Here is a 13,095-nt window from a genome sequence, read left to right as displayed (position 1 = left end):
ACGCTCTTCACTCTACAGCAGCATGCCTGCCTTATTAACCAGCTGGGTGATGATTTCAGTCAGCCTTTCCTTAGGGGAATAACAGTAGGCTGATACAGTTACGACAGCCAGCATGTTTCAGAGATCACGTTGTGGAAGATCTTCCCAAATTCCACTCAACTTCTGGGTTTATTATTCAGTTATTTATTAAAATTGGGTTTACTCTTGTCAATAGTGTACTTCTGAGGAAATCTAAAGCTTTTTCTAAGCTGCTTAATGCTATGACAAGAAGGGTAAGTCCTTAACCTTGTCTACCCAAAGAGGCTGGAATGGTTGTCCTTGCATTGATTTTTCTACCAACTGAAGTTAAACCAGTGCAAACCCCATGTGGGCAGTTCTTTTATTTACACCCTGACTGACTTTGCCTGGGCTTAAAATAGTAATGTTCACACAACCACTTTACTTTCTCAACAAAATTAGCTTAAAACAGCACTTTAAATTCAACTAGTGCCTCCTCTGGGCAAATATGTCTAAATCTCCCTCGGTGAATGTTTAAGGGGAAGTTTGATCCACTGTCTTCGTTTAGCTGTTTAGCGAGGGCACAGCAAGGACAGGCAGCGACAGGGAGCTCCAAATTCAGCTGGGACCAGTAAGAAATCTCACCTCACATCCCAGGGTCACGCTCACCCGTGAAGCTCAGCATGGAAGTGAGGGTCATGAGCACCAACCTGTAGAGGGTCTGCAGCAAAGTCCTTTCTCCTGGGACTATAAAGACACCAGGGAAGAGTATACAAATGATTACTCAGCTTACAGTTAAGTCTTAGTCTAGCCCTGAAAAATGTATTAATTTCCTTCTCTCCCATGTCACACATGGAAAGGATATTCCTGAGGATGACTGAGTTTATGCTTTGGAGATTTTGGTTTATTCATTGGTTTATTTTGCATCACATTGGGGTTAAGTTTTCCTGAGTGTCTTTCCAAATACTTTTAAGTATTTTGTTCTTGCTGAGTGTTTTGAAGCCTCTGAATGCCTTTTGGTGTGACTCCTGGTCACAACTTCACCATTATGCACAGAATAGGTAGAGGTGGGAATTTTCTTATCTGTACCGGCATCCTGCTTTAAGGACGCAAGTGGCTGTACTGGGTCTCAACCAATATGGCCAATGTTTAACATTGCGCTAAATTTTTTCTGTAGAGATGAATTGTTCCAGAAAACTTGGAGGCAGCCCCTAGAGAGTTTGGACTTTTTTCAAGCATTGTGCTCAAGTTGATCAGTTTATAGGCATGCTACAGACATCTACTTGGGTGCTTTCACCATGGCCTGATGAGGCCTTTAATTTCAATTATCTTTGTCTTGCTGATGGCTAGATCACCTGACTAAAGCCCCAAGGGGAAGCGAGAGGAGGGGAAGGAGGGCTAGTTTCTGTATGTGGGTAGGAATGTACAAGTCTCTGGCTCACTCTCCATCTTCTTGCAGGGTGCCGGTTGCTTGCTGAGCTGCCCCTCCTTGTGGCTAGGTCCTGTCCCCTGCTCAGCATGACGGCTGCTGCAAGACAGCTCTGATGACTTTGTTGTTGGCAACTTTTGGCTAAGCAGTGGTGGCCCCGGAGGTAGAAATTAGTCTGCGGTCTCCTAGCTAGCGATGTGTGGGGGGTGACGAAAGTGACAGTCTCTGAATGCCAAGAACATGACCTTTGTGGGAACAAACAGGGAGAAATGTTAAATGCTAGCTATGGTTTACACCCATTTATATGCTCTTCTCCATCTCCACAAAGCAAAAAGTCCAAGGAAATTCTTAAAGTAGAGTGGAGAAGGATACTCTTTTTAGGAGAAGGAGAAAGAAGCCTAGCCCTAGGCTGTGCGAGGCTCAAAGGCCAGCTCCACATAAAACACACAATGGCCTTGTGTCCTTCCCTCTTACATAGTTGCTTAAAACATTGTTAAAATGCTGGTTCCACAGGATACTTCCCACCAGGGTCCATGGGAATATTTCCTGTCACTTCTCTGCACACACACACTTTTTTAAAATAGCAATATTGTGAGCTTAGGAAAGGAAATTGAGGTTGATGGAGTAACACTAATTTATACCAGCTGAGACTTAGCCCAGTGTCTGTTGTCTGCACACAAAAGTATTTATCAGCAAAAAGCGCATTGGGTAATTTTTTTACTTCTTTTTTCCCCTATTCTTTCCTTGCTAAGGAACAGCATAAACTTTTTTAATAGTGTATGTGGCTTCTTACAAATTCAGAAGGAAAAACTAAGAGATAGCCACTTTGAACACTATGATTGAAAGACCAATGTCTTCAGGAAAATAAAGTCCTTGTTCTGAAGAGCATCCATGTTTATGTATTCAGAGTATGGGCTTAGAAACAACATTTGGCGTTAACTGCAATTGAGAACATTAACAGTGTCAGAGGTGGTGAACGTTTGCATGGGCAATCTAGGAACGCACCCTGCTAGCTGATTAAGAACACCCCTGAACAGAAGCATACTAAAACGTGAGCTTTTAGAATTAAAAAGCATTCCTGAGCTGAGACCATAGCTTTCACAGCCTAAAATGAGTTGCTGTATCAAAGCTAGTTATAACGTCAGCTGTTCTTCAGTAGCTCAAACTACCAAGGGAATGAAGTACAATGAAGTACAACAAAAAAGGAATTGCATTTACTGCAGAGTAAATGTGTACATATGAACTTCTACCACAGAGGATCTGATTTGTAACTGTTGGTTGTGTGTGGTCGATTTGCTTTCCCCCTTTTTTATTTTGTTTTTCCTCAAAAAAAAAAAAAAGCAGCCTGGGCTTATTTGTCCTTTATTTGTATATTTTTAAATTGAAATGAAAATTAATGTATCTAGAATTGACAAGGTGATCTTTAGCTTAACTCTTTGGGTTTCTAAAATGTGATATCTCACCTGTTTGGTCCGGTTTTGCATGCAATTTAAATGGTTTCCAAAACTAGACTATTTCCATCTCTCCCTCCTCCCAGAAAATCTACATAACAAAACACATTCCAGTAACTTACTCCCATCGTAACACAAATATTGGCATGATTCAGTGATTCTATTGCAAAAGAGCTGTGCTCTGGATTGTAGAATTGAGTTCTAAGGTGGGAAAAAGAGCTTGCAGCACAAAAGATAGAAAGAAAATGCTTTTATTGGTGGTGATTTTACTTCTAAAGGAGTCCAAGCAGAATTTTTGCCTGACTTAGAGAAGAGCAGATGTCTTTTTTAGCACTATTCATTTTTCATGGAAGAAAGGTTTCAGATTCCATCTAGGAAATTTTACACACATATGCCCAATGATAGAATTATTTAAGTATTACTTAATTGTAGTAAGACATAAAAATGTCACTACATTTGGGGCTTAATCAGATGGCTATGACAGTAATCAAGAAGTTTTCAACTGATTTTGTGGGCAAGTACAGTCCTACAAAGCCAGCATGCTTTTAGCAGGTCTTCCTAGGAGGGATTTAGAGCCTTCTGCACCTCCCTAGGTCCCCACCACCAGCCTCATGTGTCCTGTACAGCAACAGCTGGAAATTCTTGAAGTAGCACTTACGTGCAAACCTGCCCTATCGCAGTGAGGATGGGTATTGTCCCTGAGCAGGGATCCAGGGTTTCATTCAGAGTGTGTGTGCCTGTGCATGCATACGCTAATTTTTGGTAAGCCAAAAGGAGAGTCAGACACCAGTTTCCAGTGAAAATCAACAGACATAATCTTTCCTTTCTTCCAAAATGTCCTCGGTAAATAGTTGAGTAGAAATAGTGCAGATAACTCCTGACCAAGCATAGTATTTAAATAGCTAAGGCTAAATTTTTAAGGTTATTAAAGTATTCCAGACCTCCCAGTCTGCACTGGGCATTAATTAGGTCACTTGAACACTGCATCCCATTTTGTTGCAACATTAGATTCATTTCATATTTATGCTTTTTCTTCTTCTCTTTCACTGATGCCAGCAGGACTGCCTTGTAAATGAGAAACCATTGTGTTTCTCAGGGGGAGCATCCTGTACAAATACAAAAGCAGCAGAGTAAATCATTTTATAGCATATGGTAGATTCTAAGCCTCAAAGTACTCAGCTTTCCATAGCAGCAGAGGCACAAATGGAATCAAATTAATAAATTGCCATGTTTTCTTATTACAAATGTCTGAATTGAGAAGTTCACCTAAGCAGATACTCTGTTTTGTAATTGCCAGGTATTTGCTCTTCCTTACTAGAAAGAGGGCAAAGACGAGGCTTTTATCACCCTATTTTTCATATATTATGTGCTAGCAAACAGCTGCATGTTTAAGAACAGGGGAGTGATTATTCCATATTAGGATCCTGAAGCTAGTAAAGTTACATGGGAGGAAAGTGGGCTGGTGGTGTTCATTTATGGCACAGTCTCAGTGAGAAGGTGTCTGTGACACAAAAGGCTGTTACTGTGAGAGACCAGAGGAGGACTAGCAGAAGATACAGGTTTCAGTTTTTCTCTGCTACCTCTGCAATACAACCTGTGACTTCACTGAAAGATTTATCTAATACAGAGAAAGCAATGGGTTGCTCACAGATTGCAAATTGTAGGAACTCTGTGCAAGATTATCCCAGTTTCTATTTCTCTGCCATCCATTCTTCTCAAGTAATTTTTTTACATCTCAACCATTCCATTAGCACATGGACCAATGGCTGATCCTTCTCACATTTCTCTTGCTACCTTCTGAAGTTGAATGTGGGACAATTAGGCCATGTACTAAATTCATGGCAGCAGACCTACACATGGAATCACACTTGACATGTACTGCAAATGACTCAGGCTCTCTGGGCCTGATCCACAGCATGGTACTGCTGACCCTTCGTGGTGTTTATAAGAGGATGCTCAACAAAAACAGAATACTTTGTAGGTATTTAGTGAATAGCTATGTCAGCAAGTAACATAAAACCCTGTGCGAGTTGGTCACTACCCTGGTCAGAAGCAATGCCTATACTTCTTTTGCTCTAGCACCTTATTCCCTAACTGAACAAGCGACAATGAGTGAAATGAGTAAAGACAGAAAGGGTCATTGATTTCTTGTTATTGTCTCAAAGACAATGTATGAGCATTCTCCTAACATAGTTAGCACAGGAGTGCTCCCTGCTGATCCCAAAAACTGGAAGGACAGACACAGAAGACTTGCATTCACAGGTTGTTAGGTCTGTGTTTGAAGGGATAAAATATTAATTAAAAAATTGGTAGTTTCTGTGACTGATTCTGAAGGGAATTTCCATACAATGTTAATCCTTTCACTCCAGTACAGTGTTTGTTGATTTTACAATCTCACGTATAGAGAGAGAAAACACGCTTTAACAGGTCTTCCATTTGGGAAGCCTTTGTCTTGGGAAACACACAGCCAGGCCCAGGAAACACAAGTCATCAGTGCTTTGTATGTTTTTTAGTCATTGAATTTAGTGCAAAAAGAGAATAAGAACGGTAAGCATGCCATATGATAAGCATGAAGTTAAGGAAATGCACAAAGAATTATAACTAAAAAGTTGCATTGGCAACAGGTGACCATATTGAAGGGAGAATAACAGAAAATGTCATCTACAGAGGGAGTTTTCAAAAGTGTCCCCTCTTCACTGGGGATCTTGAATATTCAGAACAAAACAAGTCCTTCAATAAATGCTTAAAGTTGGGCTTCTGCTAAATGAGATGGTCCCAAAGAGAGGTGTTTTGTAAATGTGGCTCTGCTTAAAGGTGATTGCTATCTTGATGCCCAGTGTGTTCTTGCACCTTGCTTTATTTTGTGTGTTGCGCTTGTTGCGCAATCAGCAGGGCTCAAATGATTTGCGTTGTCTGTAAAGTGTAGACCAGACTTGTCTGATACAATTTTTTGGTTTTATGTAGTACCTCCTATGGAAGATTGTAAGGAACAAGAGCCTGTGATGGACAACAATATTTCTCTGGTGCCTTTTGAGAGACCTGCTGTTATAGAGAAGCTGACAAGCAACATGGGAAAGCGTAAAAGCTCCACCCCACAGAAGTTTGTGGGTAAGCTTGAAATACGCCTTTTATTATTTTTAGTGTGTAGGTATAGGCTACTTGTAATTTGTAATAGCCAAAAGAACAAAGGAAAAAGTAGCGCGCTCAGAACTTGTTTGTGATGGGGAGGGACAACAACAGAGATGGTTAAATCACAGCAAGAAATCCTGAAAATTATTTAATTACCTTTACCAAGCCAGAGAGTTCAAAAGTGAGGTCCCCAGAATCATGAAAATGGCTTAGAAAATCTTGAGCTTTTTACTGTGCCTTAAGGCTGTTTTGGTTTTTTTAACTTTTCTCTGGCCCTTTTGAGATTTAGACTTGTCATCCTTCCTTCTCCTTGTCCCAGCAAATACAAACTAAGACTCTCATATAATTATCTGTCTCCATATGTGTATGTGTTTAAAAAAAAAAAAACCAACAAAAAAAAAAAAAAAAACCAACAAAACAACCACAAGTATCTCAGTACTTGTAACTTGTATTAAATTCTTGAGAGTTGGCAACAACTGGTCTGATAATACTGGCATGAGGAAGTTTAGGCCCAGAATTCATATTTTGCTTTGTACCTTGACATCTTAAAATTGTTCAGCTTGTAACAGGAGACAGTATGGGGAATTTTACTGTAGCTTAAAGCTTTTTACTGCAACTGAGGCAGTGCTAAACTTAGGAAGGGAGCTGGGACAGAGAATTATTTGGGCAAGTGTATGCTGCTAGACTCCAAAGTCATGTAATAATGCGTTTTCCATGCTCACTCCCTGGAAGGACAGTTGTACATATTTTAAGGGTGTCAAATACTCATTCTGCCTACACTGAGGACACTTACGGAGAGAGGATCAGAGGACTGTAAGCAATTACCACAGCCATTTAGAACAGTCATTGCCCCTCAGCTAAATGCAGATTCAGATGGATTTGTTAAATCACCACTAAAGGTGGTTTTAAGCTAACTCACATGGTTTTGAATAGTAGGGAGCTAGCAGCATGCAGCAGCTTGCCTGGGGGGCACTGACACACTGACCTGGCTGCTCTCAGTCATCTGACCATTCCTAAATATTGGTGCTAAGCCAAGGTTAGGTCAGGAACAATCCAACCTACAGGAGGAACGCTGGGAGGCATCAGTATTTCCTATACTGTTATTAGTCCTTCTGAGATAAAAGCTTAAGTCTTAGACTGTTGTCTTTAAGAGTGGTCTGAAATGAATTACTGTATAGCTGATAAGAACGGGAGGATTTATACTCTGATTTAATTTACTGCTGTGAAAACTGTTGGGGTTGAAGAGGGTGGAAATGGGAGCAGGACTCTACTGACAAGACAAATACAGCTTTATGAGATTGTAAACATGGCCCCATCATAGCAGGTTTCCCTAGTATTGTCTCAGCAAGTGCTGTACGTTCTTGCAGGTTGCGATCAACGGTGAAATAGCCATGCTGACACTTAAACTGGTGTGTCTAGACCTCAGAAACATTACAGCCTCAAAAGGAAGAAGGGCAGTTCACACCTCTTGCTCTTTCCCCCGCCCCCAGGTTGTCCAAAGACTTGAACAGAATTGTGTTTGCAATACCTCTCAGAGGTTATCTTTGCAGGGGCTAGAGATTTTATCTGAGAGTGCTGGAGACCTTGCTCCCTTCCCTTAAATTCTGGTGTACCCATGCCTGCTCTCAAAGCAGTATAGTTTACTGATTGTAAGTATACCTTGCAACTGAGGCAACTCACTTTTTGGGTGGTATAAGTTGAATCCATTTTTGGAAGCTGTAGATTATGGTCTCTTTTTTAGACCAGAAAGGTTATTTTACTTGTCCAGTCACGTGCAATTGACCATATGTTGTTATTTTCTTCAAAGGGAAATGTACCCATTGGAAATCCTTGCCTGAGATACGCTGTAGCAGATTATTATTCTCTTCTGTAGGCTATACTACTTTGTTGTTAGATAAACCTGTTTCTTCTAAAGGTGTAACAGATCATTTCAGTATTCCATTTTTCTGGGGCTAGGAATTCAGGGTTTCATGTGACATGCAGGTTTTTTTCCAGATCTAGCTGTAGGGGAAAAGCGTCCTCTTTCATATTTACCGTATCTTATTTTTCTGCCTTTTCTGATCTTTCATGGCATCACAGCGTTTGAATTGAAAAACAGCAGTCTTTGCTTTGCTACTTTTCTTTTTTTCACCATGACCTTAATTTTCTTCCCATTTTCTCCCCAATGAAATATTGTTCAACTCTATCAGGAAGAACTTGTAATGGTTCTCTTGCTTGCAGGAAATTTTCTTGTGCATACTGCAAGTGTGGCACCTGTCCAAAACAACTTAATGGTGTTTATGAGAAGGTCATGTAATCATAAGCTAAAATCTTTGCATGCTACATCTATCAATGCTTTACTGCTCTTTCTGATCAGCAATCTCCAAGGGACCTTGGTTATGGACCACAGTCTCTACTCTGGCTGAAATTTCGGGAGGAAAGGAAGCAGCATACAGCAAATAGAGTTAATTTCTGAGTGAGAGACTTGGTTATATATCTGCTATTGAGGTACTAGTCTTACCAAACCTGTTGAAATAGTGGAGGCAGCAAGTATAACTTCTGATGCGCAGGAGTCTGAGTACTTCTTTTTGCTTCCCCTTCAGTGAAGCAGACACTAGTGAAATTGAAAGTAACCATCTTCAAGCTGATCATGAAGCAGATTCACGTAATTTCAGTTTGAATGTGGTGCTTAGTCTCACAGAGTGTCACTGAGGTTAAGAACTAGCAGGATACAGAAGGAGACATTTATGTGGCTTACGATAAGACCACGGCTGTTATAGTAAGAATTAAAAATACACAGGCATCTCAGAACAGATGAAGATCAACCAGCTTCAAAATTAGAGTCAACTTCTAGTTAATGGGGGTCCAGAAGAAATTTACCCAGTGGTAAATTCTGTAACTGCTTTCACCAAGATTTCTTGCAGCTTTCTCCCAAGTGTCCAGCATTGCAGTTGCTTTAGATACTTGATGAGATGGACTACAGGTATCACAGGACAGCTGTGTGTGTGTGTGCTTTGATCTAGTTTCAAATACCTGTTTTGAGGTTTTTTTGAATGTCATATGATAAAATGACCACAGTGGAGAATGTTTCTTCCTCTACTTCACTAATGTAGGGCAAGAATAAATAGAATTTGAGCATAATTTTGCATGCAAATTCAAAATGATGAATCTGATTAGTTAGTTTTAAGTACAGATTTGGCTAAAGAGGATTTAGAATTGAAAACCATGTTGGACTGGTTTGTTAGTGTTGCTTCCGAGCTCTTTGTTTTATGCCCTCTCCTCCCCATGTTATCATTTATTTTACTTTTTTATGTCACGTTCCATTTCTAAGGCTCTGACATCTTTGGAACCAGTTCATAATTAAAGGAATGAATAATTCAGGTCACTGGCAATTTACAATTTTCTCTACTCTGCTGTCTGTGGTGGAATAACTAAATGTGGAAGATAAAAGGAATCAAAATAAGGTTTGCCTCATTCATCCAAGTAGTCCATAAAGGATAGGTATTATTTCTTGATCTATATAGCCTGCAAAGGACTGACCGTGTGTTTGGAGACTGAATCAGACTCTCACCAGACCCAGTTCTTTATTCAAACACAGGAACGATACAGGTGGCCAGAGCAGGTGATAGGGACCAATGGACTTCTCCAGTTTCATTTCTTTCTTCCCACCGTGCCAAAGACACCACATGCCTCCTGGAGCTGTCCTCCAGTTCCACTTTGGCCCCACCTGGGAAGGAGCTGCTCAATTTCAAGTGAAGCTGGAGCCACCTTCCGTGACAGAGTTGTCCATCCGATCAGCGGCAGAACAGCCATCACAGACAGCAAGACTGCCAGCCCATGGCAGAAACACTGAAAAGAGGATGTTTGACGGCAAGAATCACCATTAGGTCACGTTAGATTACAAAGGCCGTCATTGTAGCACTGTTTGCTTCTTCCTTCCTTCCCTGTTTTTCTCCAAATGTCTGATGTGTATCAAAGGAACAGTTTTCTACACTATGCTTTCTTTTGGTAAGCTATAAGGGTAACACAGCCATCCGTAGGGAAACGTAGTGAGGTACATGAACATCAGAAGCATGTGAACAGTACTGCTGAAGAGAGTAGGAATATTCACGTGCTTCACTTTAGACTTGCATTTAATTATCTTGCTAATCAGGGCTAAGTTCCCAAGCAAAAGTGATGCATCATCTCTAAGGATAACATGATTGTACCATGGGTAATGTAAAATTATTTCTCTCTTTATGCATCACTTTAAGATAAGCCACGCTAAGTGGAATGAATTATTATAGTCAAAAATAAAATGCTGAGTGATAGCTATGTTGAAATGTACTAATGCTATTTGGAAGAGATTTGGGCTTACAGTTATCTTCCTTTCTTATGGTGGTTTACACACGTTTTGTTCCAAGCAATTTTGGCAAAAGGTGATAGAAGATTCTTGAGTTCTTTAATTCTTGGTTAGCCAAACCAGTTGTATGTAGCGACTCCTTGAATTTATTAGGTTACATTATTGAACAAATGTCTGGGTTTATGTACTGAGGCAGTGAAAAGTAACCAAGACAATGAAAACCAACCAAAATTATTTATCAGACTTTGCAGCTTAAAAAGTTAACTGTCTACAACTAGCTAATACTTGTGTGTGTGTGAACACGTATGAGCACCTATATCTTGTATCTTACACGTGTAGTTATACATATAACCTTTTCTATTTAAAAAGAAGAGATTATATGAACTTTCCTTGTACTGATACTCTAAAGCCATCACTGGAAAAGCAGTGCTGCTGAGCTGAGCCCTGATGTAAGTAGTGGTAAATTTGTTACTCTCAAAGGAGAGCTGTGATATGTAACATGCCTTGTGACTAGCATAATTTACCAGCATGTGGTTCTGGTTTCACATATCTGTAATGCCATTGGTTTAAAAAGGTTATAAGGATGTGAATTTGGATTCACATAGTGATGAATCAGCCAGCTTCATCATCATTATGTATTTATTTATCCTGTGTCAATGAAGTTGCTTTTGCCTTTTACCAAATGAAGTTTCTCTATTTTGTTTTCTTGCCTAAATAGACACTGGGTGGGTGTGTGTATTTCTTTTCTCAGCCCAGAACATTGAGATAGGATTTTTTTTTTGAGGGGAGAACTACAAAGATACTATAGCCTGAACGTGAGATGGCAGGTCAGCACCCAGTGCACCTCTTACTTGCTCTGTTCTGTGGCCACATGCGGTCATTTTATAGTTTTCTGCTGGTTGAAGGATTTACATACTGTGGCTCTAAAGAAGCCACCATACCAGCCCCCTGTACCTGTTGCTTAGGTTTCTCACTATGCAGTCCTGTTGTAAGGTATGTATGAGGCACCTCGGTGCAGGGGACATATCTCCTTTAATTTTGGGAGAGTATGTCTAATGGTATAAACCAGTGGAGCTTCGTTGACCTCGGTGGTTCAATCCCATTTTCTACCAGTTAACATGTATTTCCCTAACTTGAAGTGCGGGCACAGTCAGGCCCATTGGAAAGTTTGGAATCTATCTGGAGGTTGCTGCAGCCACATGCTTCACCTGGACTAAAAAAAAAAAGCGGTTGGTGAGGTTGCTGTTTTACCCATCTCAGGACAGAAACTTTGTAGGAGGTCAGTAAACAAGTAGAAGGAGGCTGACTTTGGACTCGAATGAATTTCACCCCAAGTCAGGGGTTTTCTGTCCCTCCCTACCCCTTTTACAGTGAAACCTTGGAGTGATTATGTTGATTTTTCTCATTCTGATTTGCTCTTGTCCCTTAGGTGAAAAGCTTATGAGATTTGGCTATCCAGATATTCCCTTTGATATGAACCTAACCTATGAGAAGGAGGCTGAGCTGATGCAGTCTCACATGATGGACCAAGCCATCAACAATGCAATCACCTACCTTGGAGCTGAGGCACTTCACCCCCTGATGCAGCACACACCAAGCACAATTGCAGAGGTGGCCCCAGTCATCAGCTCAGCTTACGCTCAGGTCTATCATCCTAACAGGATAGAAAGGCCTATTAGCAGGGAAACAGCTGACAGTCACGAGAACAACATGGATGGCCCGATCTCCCTCATCAGACCAAAGAGTCGAACCCAGGATAGAGAGGGCTCCCCCAGCAATAGCTGCCTGGATTCTACTGACTCAGAGAGCAGCCATGAAGACCGCCAGTCCTACCAAGGAAACTCTGCCTTAAATCCCAAGAGAAAGCCAAGCCCGGCTTATATGAAGGAGGACGCCAAGGCTTTGGATGTCACAAAAGCTTCTAAGGGCTCTTTAAAGGATATCTACAAGGTCATCAACGGAGAAGGGGAGCAGATTAGGGCTTTCAAGTGCGAGCACTGTCGTGTCCTTTTCCTGGACCATGTCATGTACACCATCCACATGGGCTGCCATGGCTACCGGGACCCGCTAGAGTGCAACATCTGTGGCTACCGAAGCCAGGACCGCTATGAGTTCTCATCACACATAGTCCGAGGGGAGCACACATTCCACTAGGCCTTCTCATCCAAAGGGGACTTGTATGAAGTAGAAGAACTGCACATGAAGAAATACTGCACTTACAATCCCACTTTTCCTCAGACATTGAGACGCCTATTTTGTTGTTGTTGCTGTTGTTGTTGTTGCTGTTGTTTAATTATTATTATTAACCTTATTTTTTGTGAACCCAACCTCATTTGCTCTGTCCAGCTTAAGAATGGAAAGAAGGAAGGGAAGGGATAAAAGAGGGGTTTGTTGTTGCCGTCACTTTTTGGTGAGTGACCCACCTCACTTTCTGTGGGAATTGAAAGGCAGTCCGTTTCTGTCTCAATCAGCTGTACATCATATCCTGTTTTGGGATATCGCTCGACCTTGCTAGGTTCTTTAAAGTCCCAATGAGATGCCACTCATTTACAATTTCAGATGAATAGGTAGAAACATTTCAGAGGAGAGCCTTTTTCAAACATGTAGATACGGTGCGGGGTTTTGGTGACTGGAGGAGAGGGTGGGGGAACTTAATTCTGCAGAATGAACAATTATTTTTAAAGCAAAACTGTTAGGGATTTAGGAGCACGAGTCAAAGTTGATATTCCTTTCAAAATTACTTTCTAGGGTGAGCTGTTTTTCTGGGT

The 13,095-nt window shown here is 41.0% G+C and overlaps 1 protein-coding gene across 2 annotated transcripts in view; it reads left to right on the top strand.

Annotated features, from left to right (window-relative positions):
• The window catches only part of IKZF2 (IKAROS family zinc finger 2 (Helios)), a 109,122-nt gene extending 96,352 nt beyond the window's left edge, over positions 1–12,770 (top strand). For both annotated transcript variants that reach the window (XM_010583255.1, XM_010583254.1), the window contains exons 6-7: positions 5,842–5,985; positions 11,757–12,770. In XM_010583255.1, the coding sequence (XP_010581557.1) occupies positions 5,842–5,985; positions 11,757–12,481 (869 nt within the window). In that variant the 3' untranslated portion in view covers positions 12,482–12,770. The remainder of the gene's footprint in view (positions 1–5,841; positions 5,986–11,756) is intronic.
• The last annotated feature ends 325 nt before the right edge of the window (positions 12,771–13,095 follow it).

Source organism: Haliaeetus leucocephalus, unplaced genomic scaffold, assembly GCF_000737465.1.
Source record: "Haliaeetus leucocephalus isolate CR32 unplaced genomic scaffold, Haliaeetus_leucocephalus-4.0 Scaffold880, whole genome shotgun sequence".
NCBI classification, from domain to species: Eukaryota; Metazoa; Chordata; class Aves; order Accipitriformes; family Accipitridae; genus Haliaeetus; species Haliaeetus leucocephalus.
Note: the sequence above shows the minus strand (reverse complement) of the source record. Positions and strands in the feature narration are given on the sequence as shown.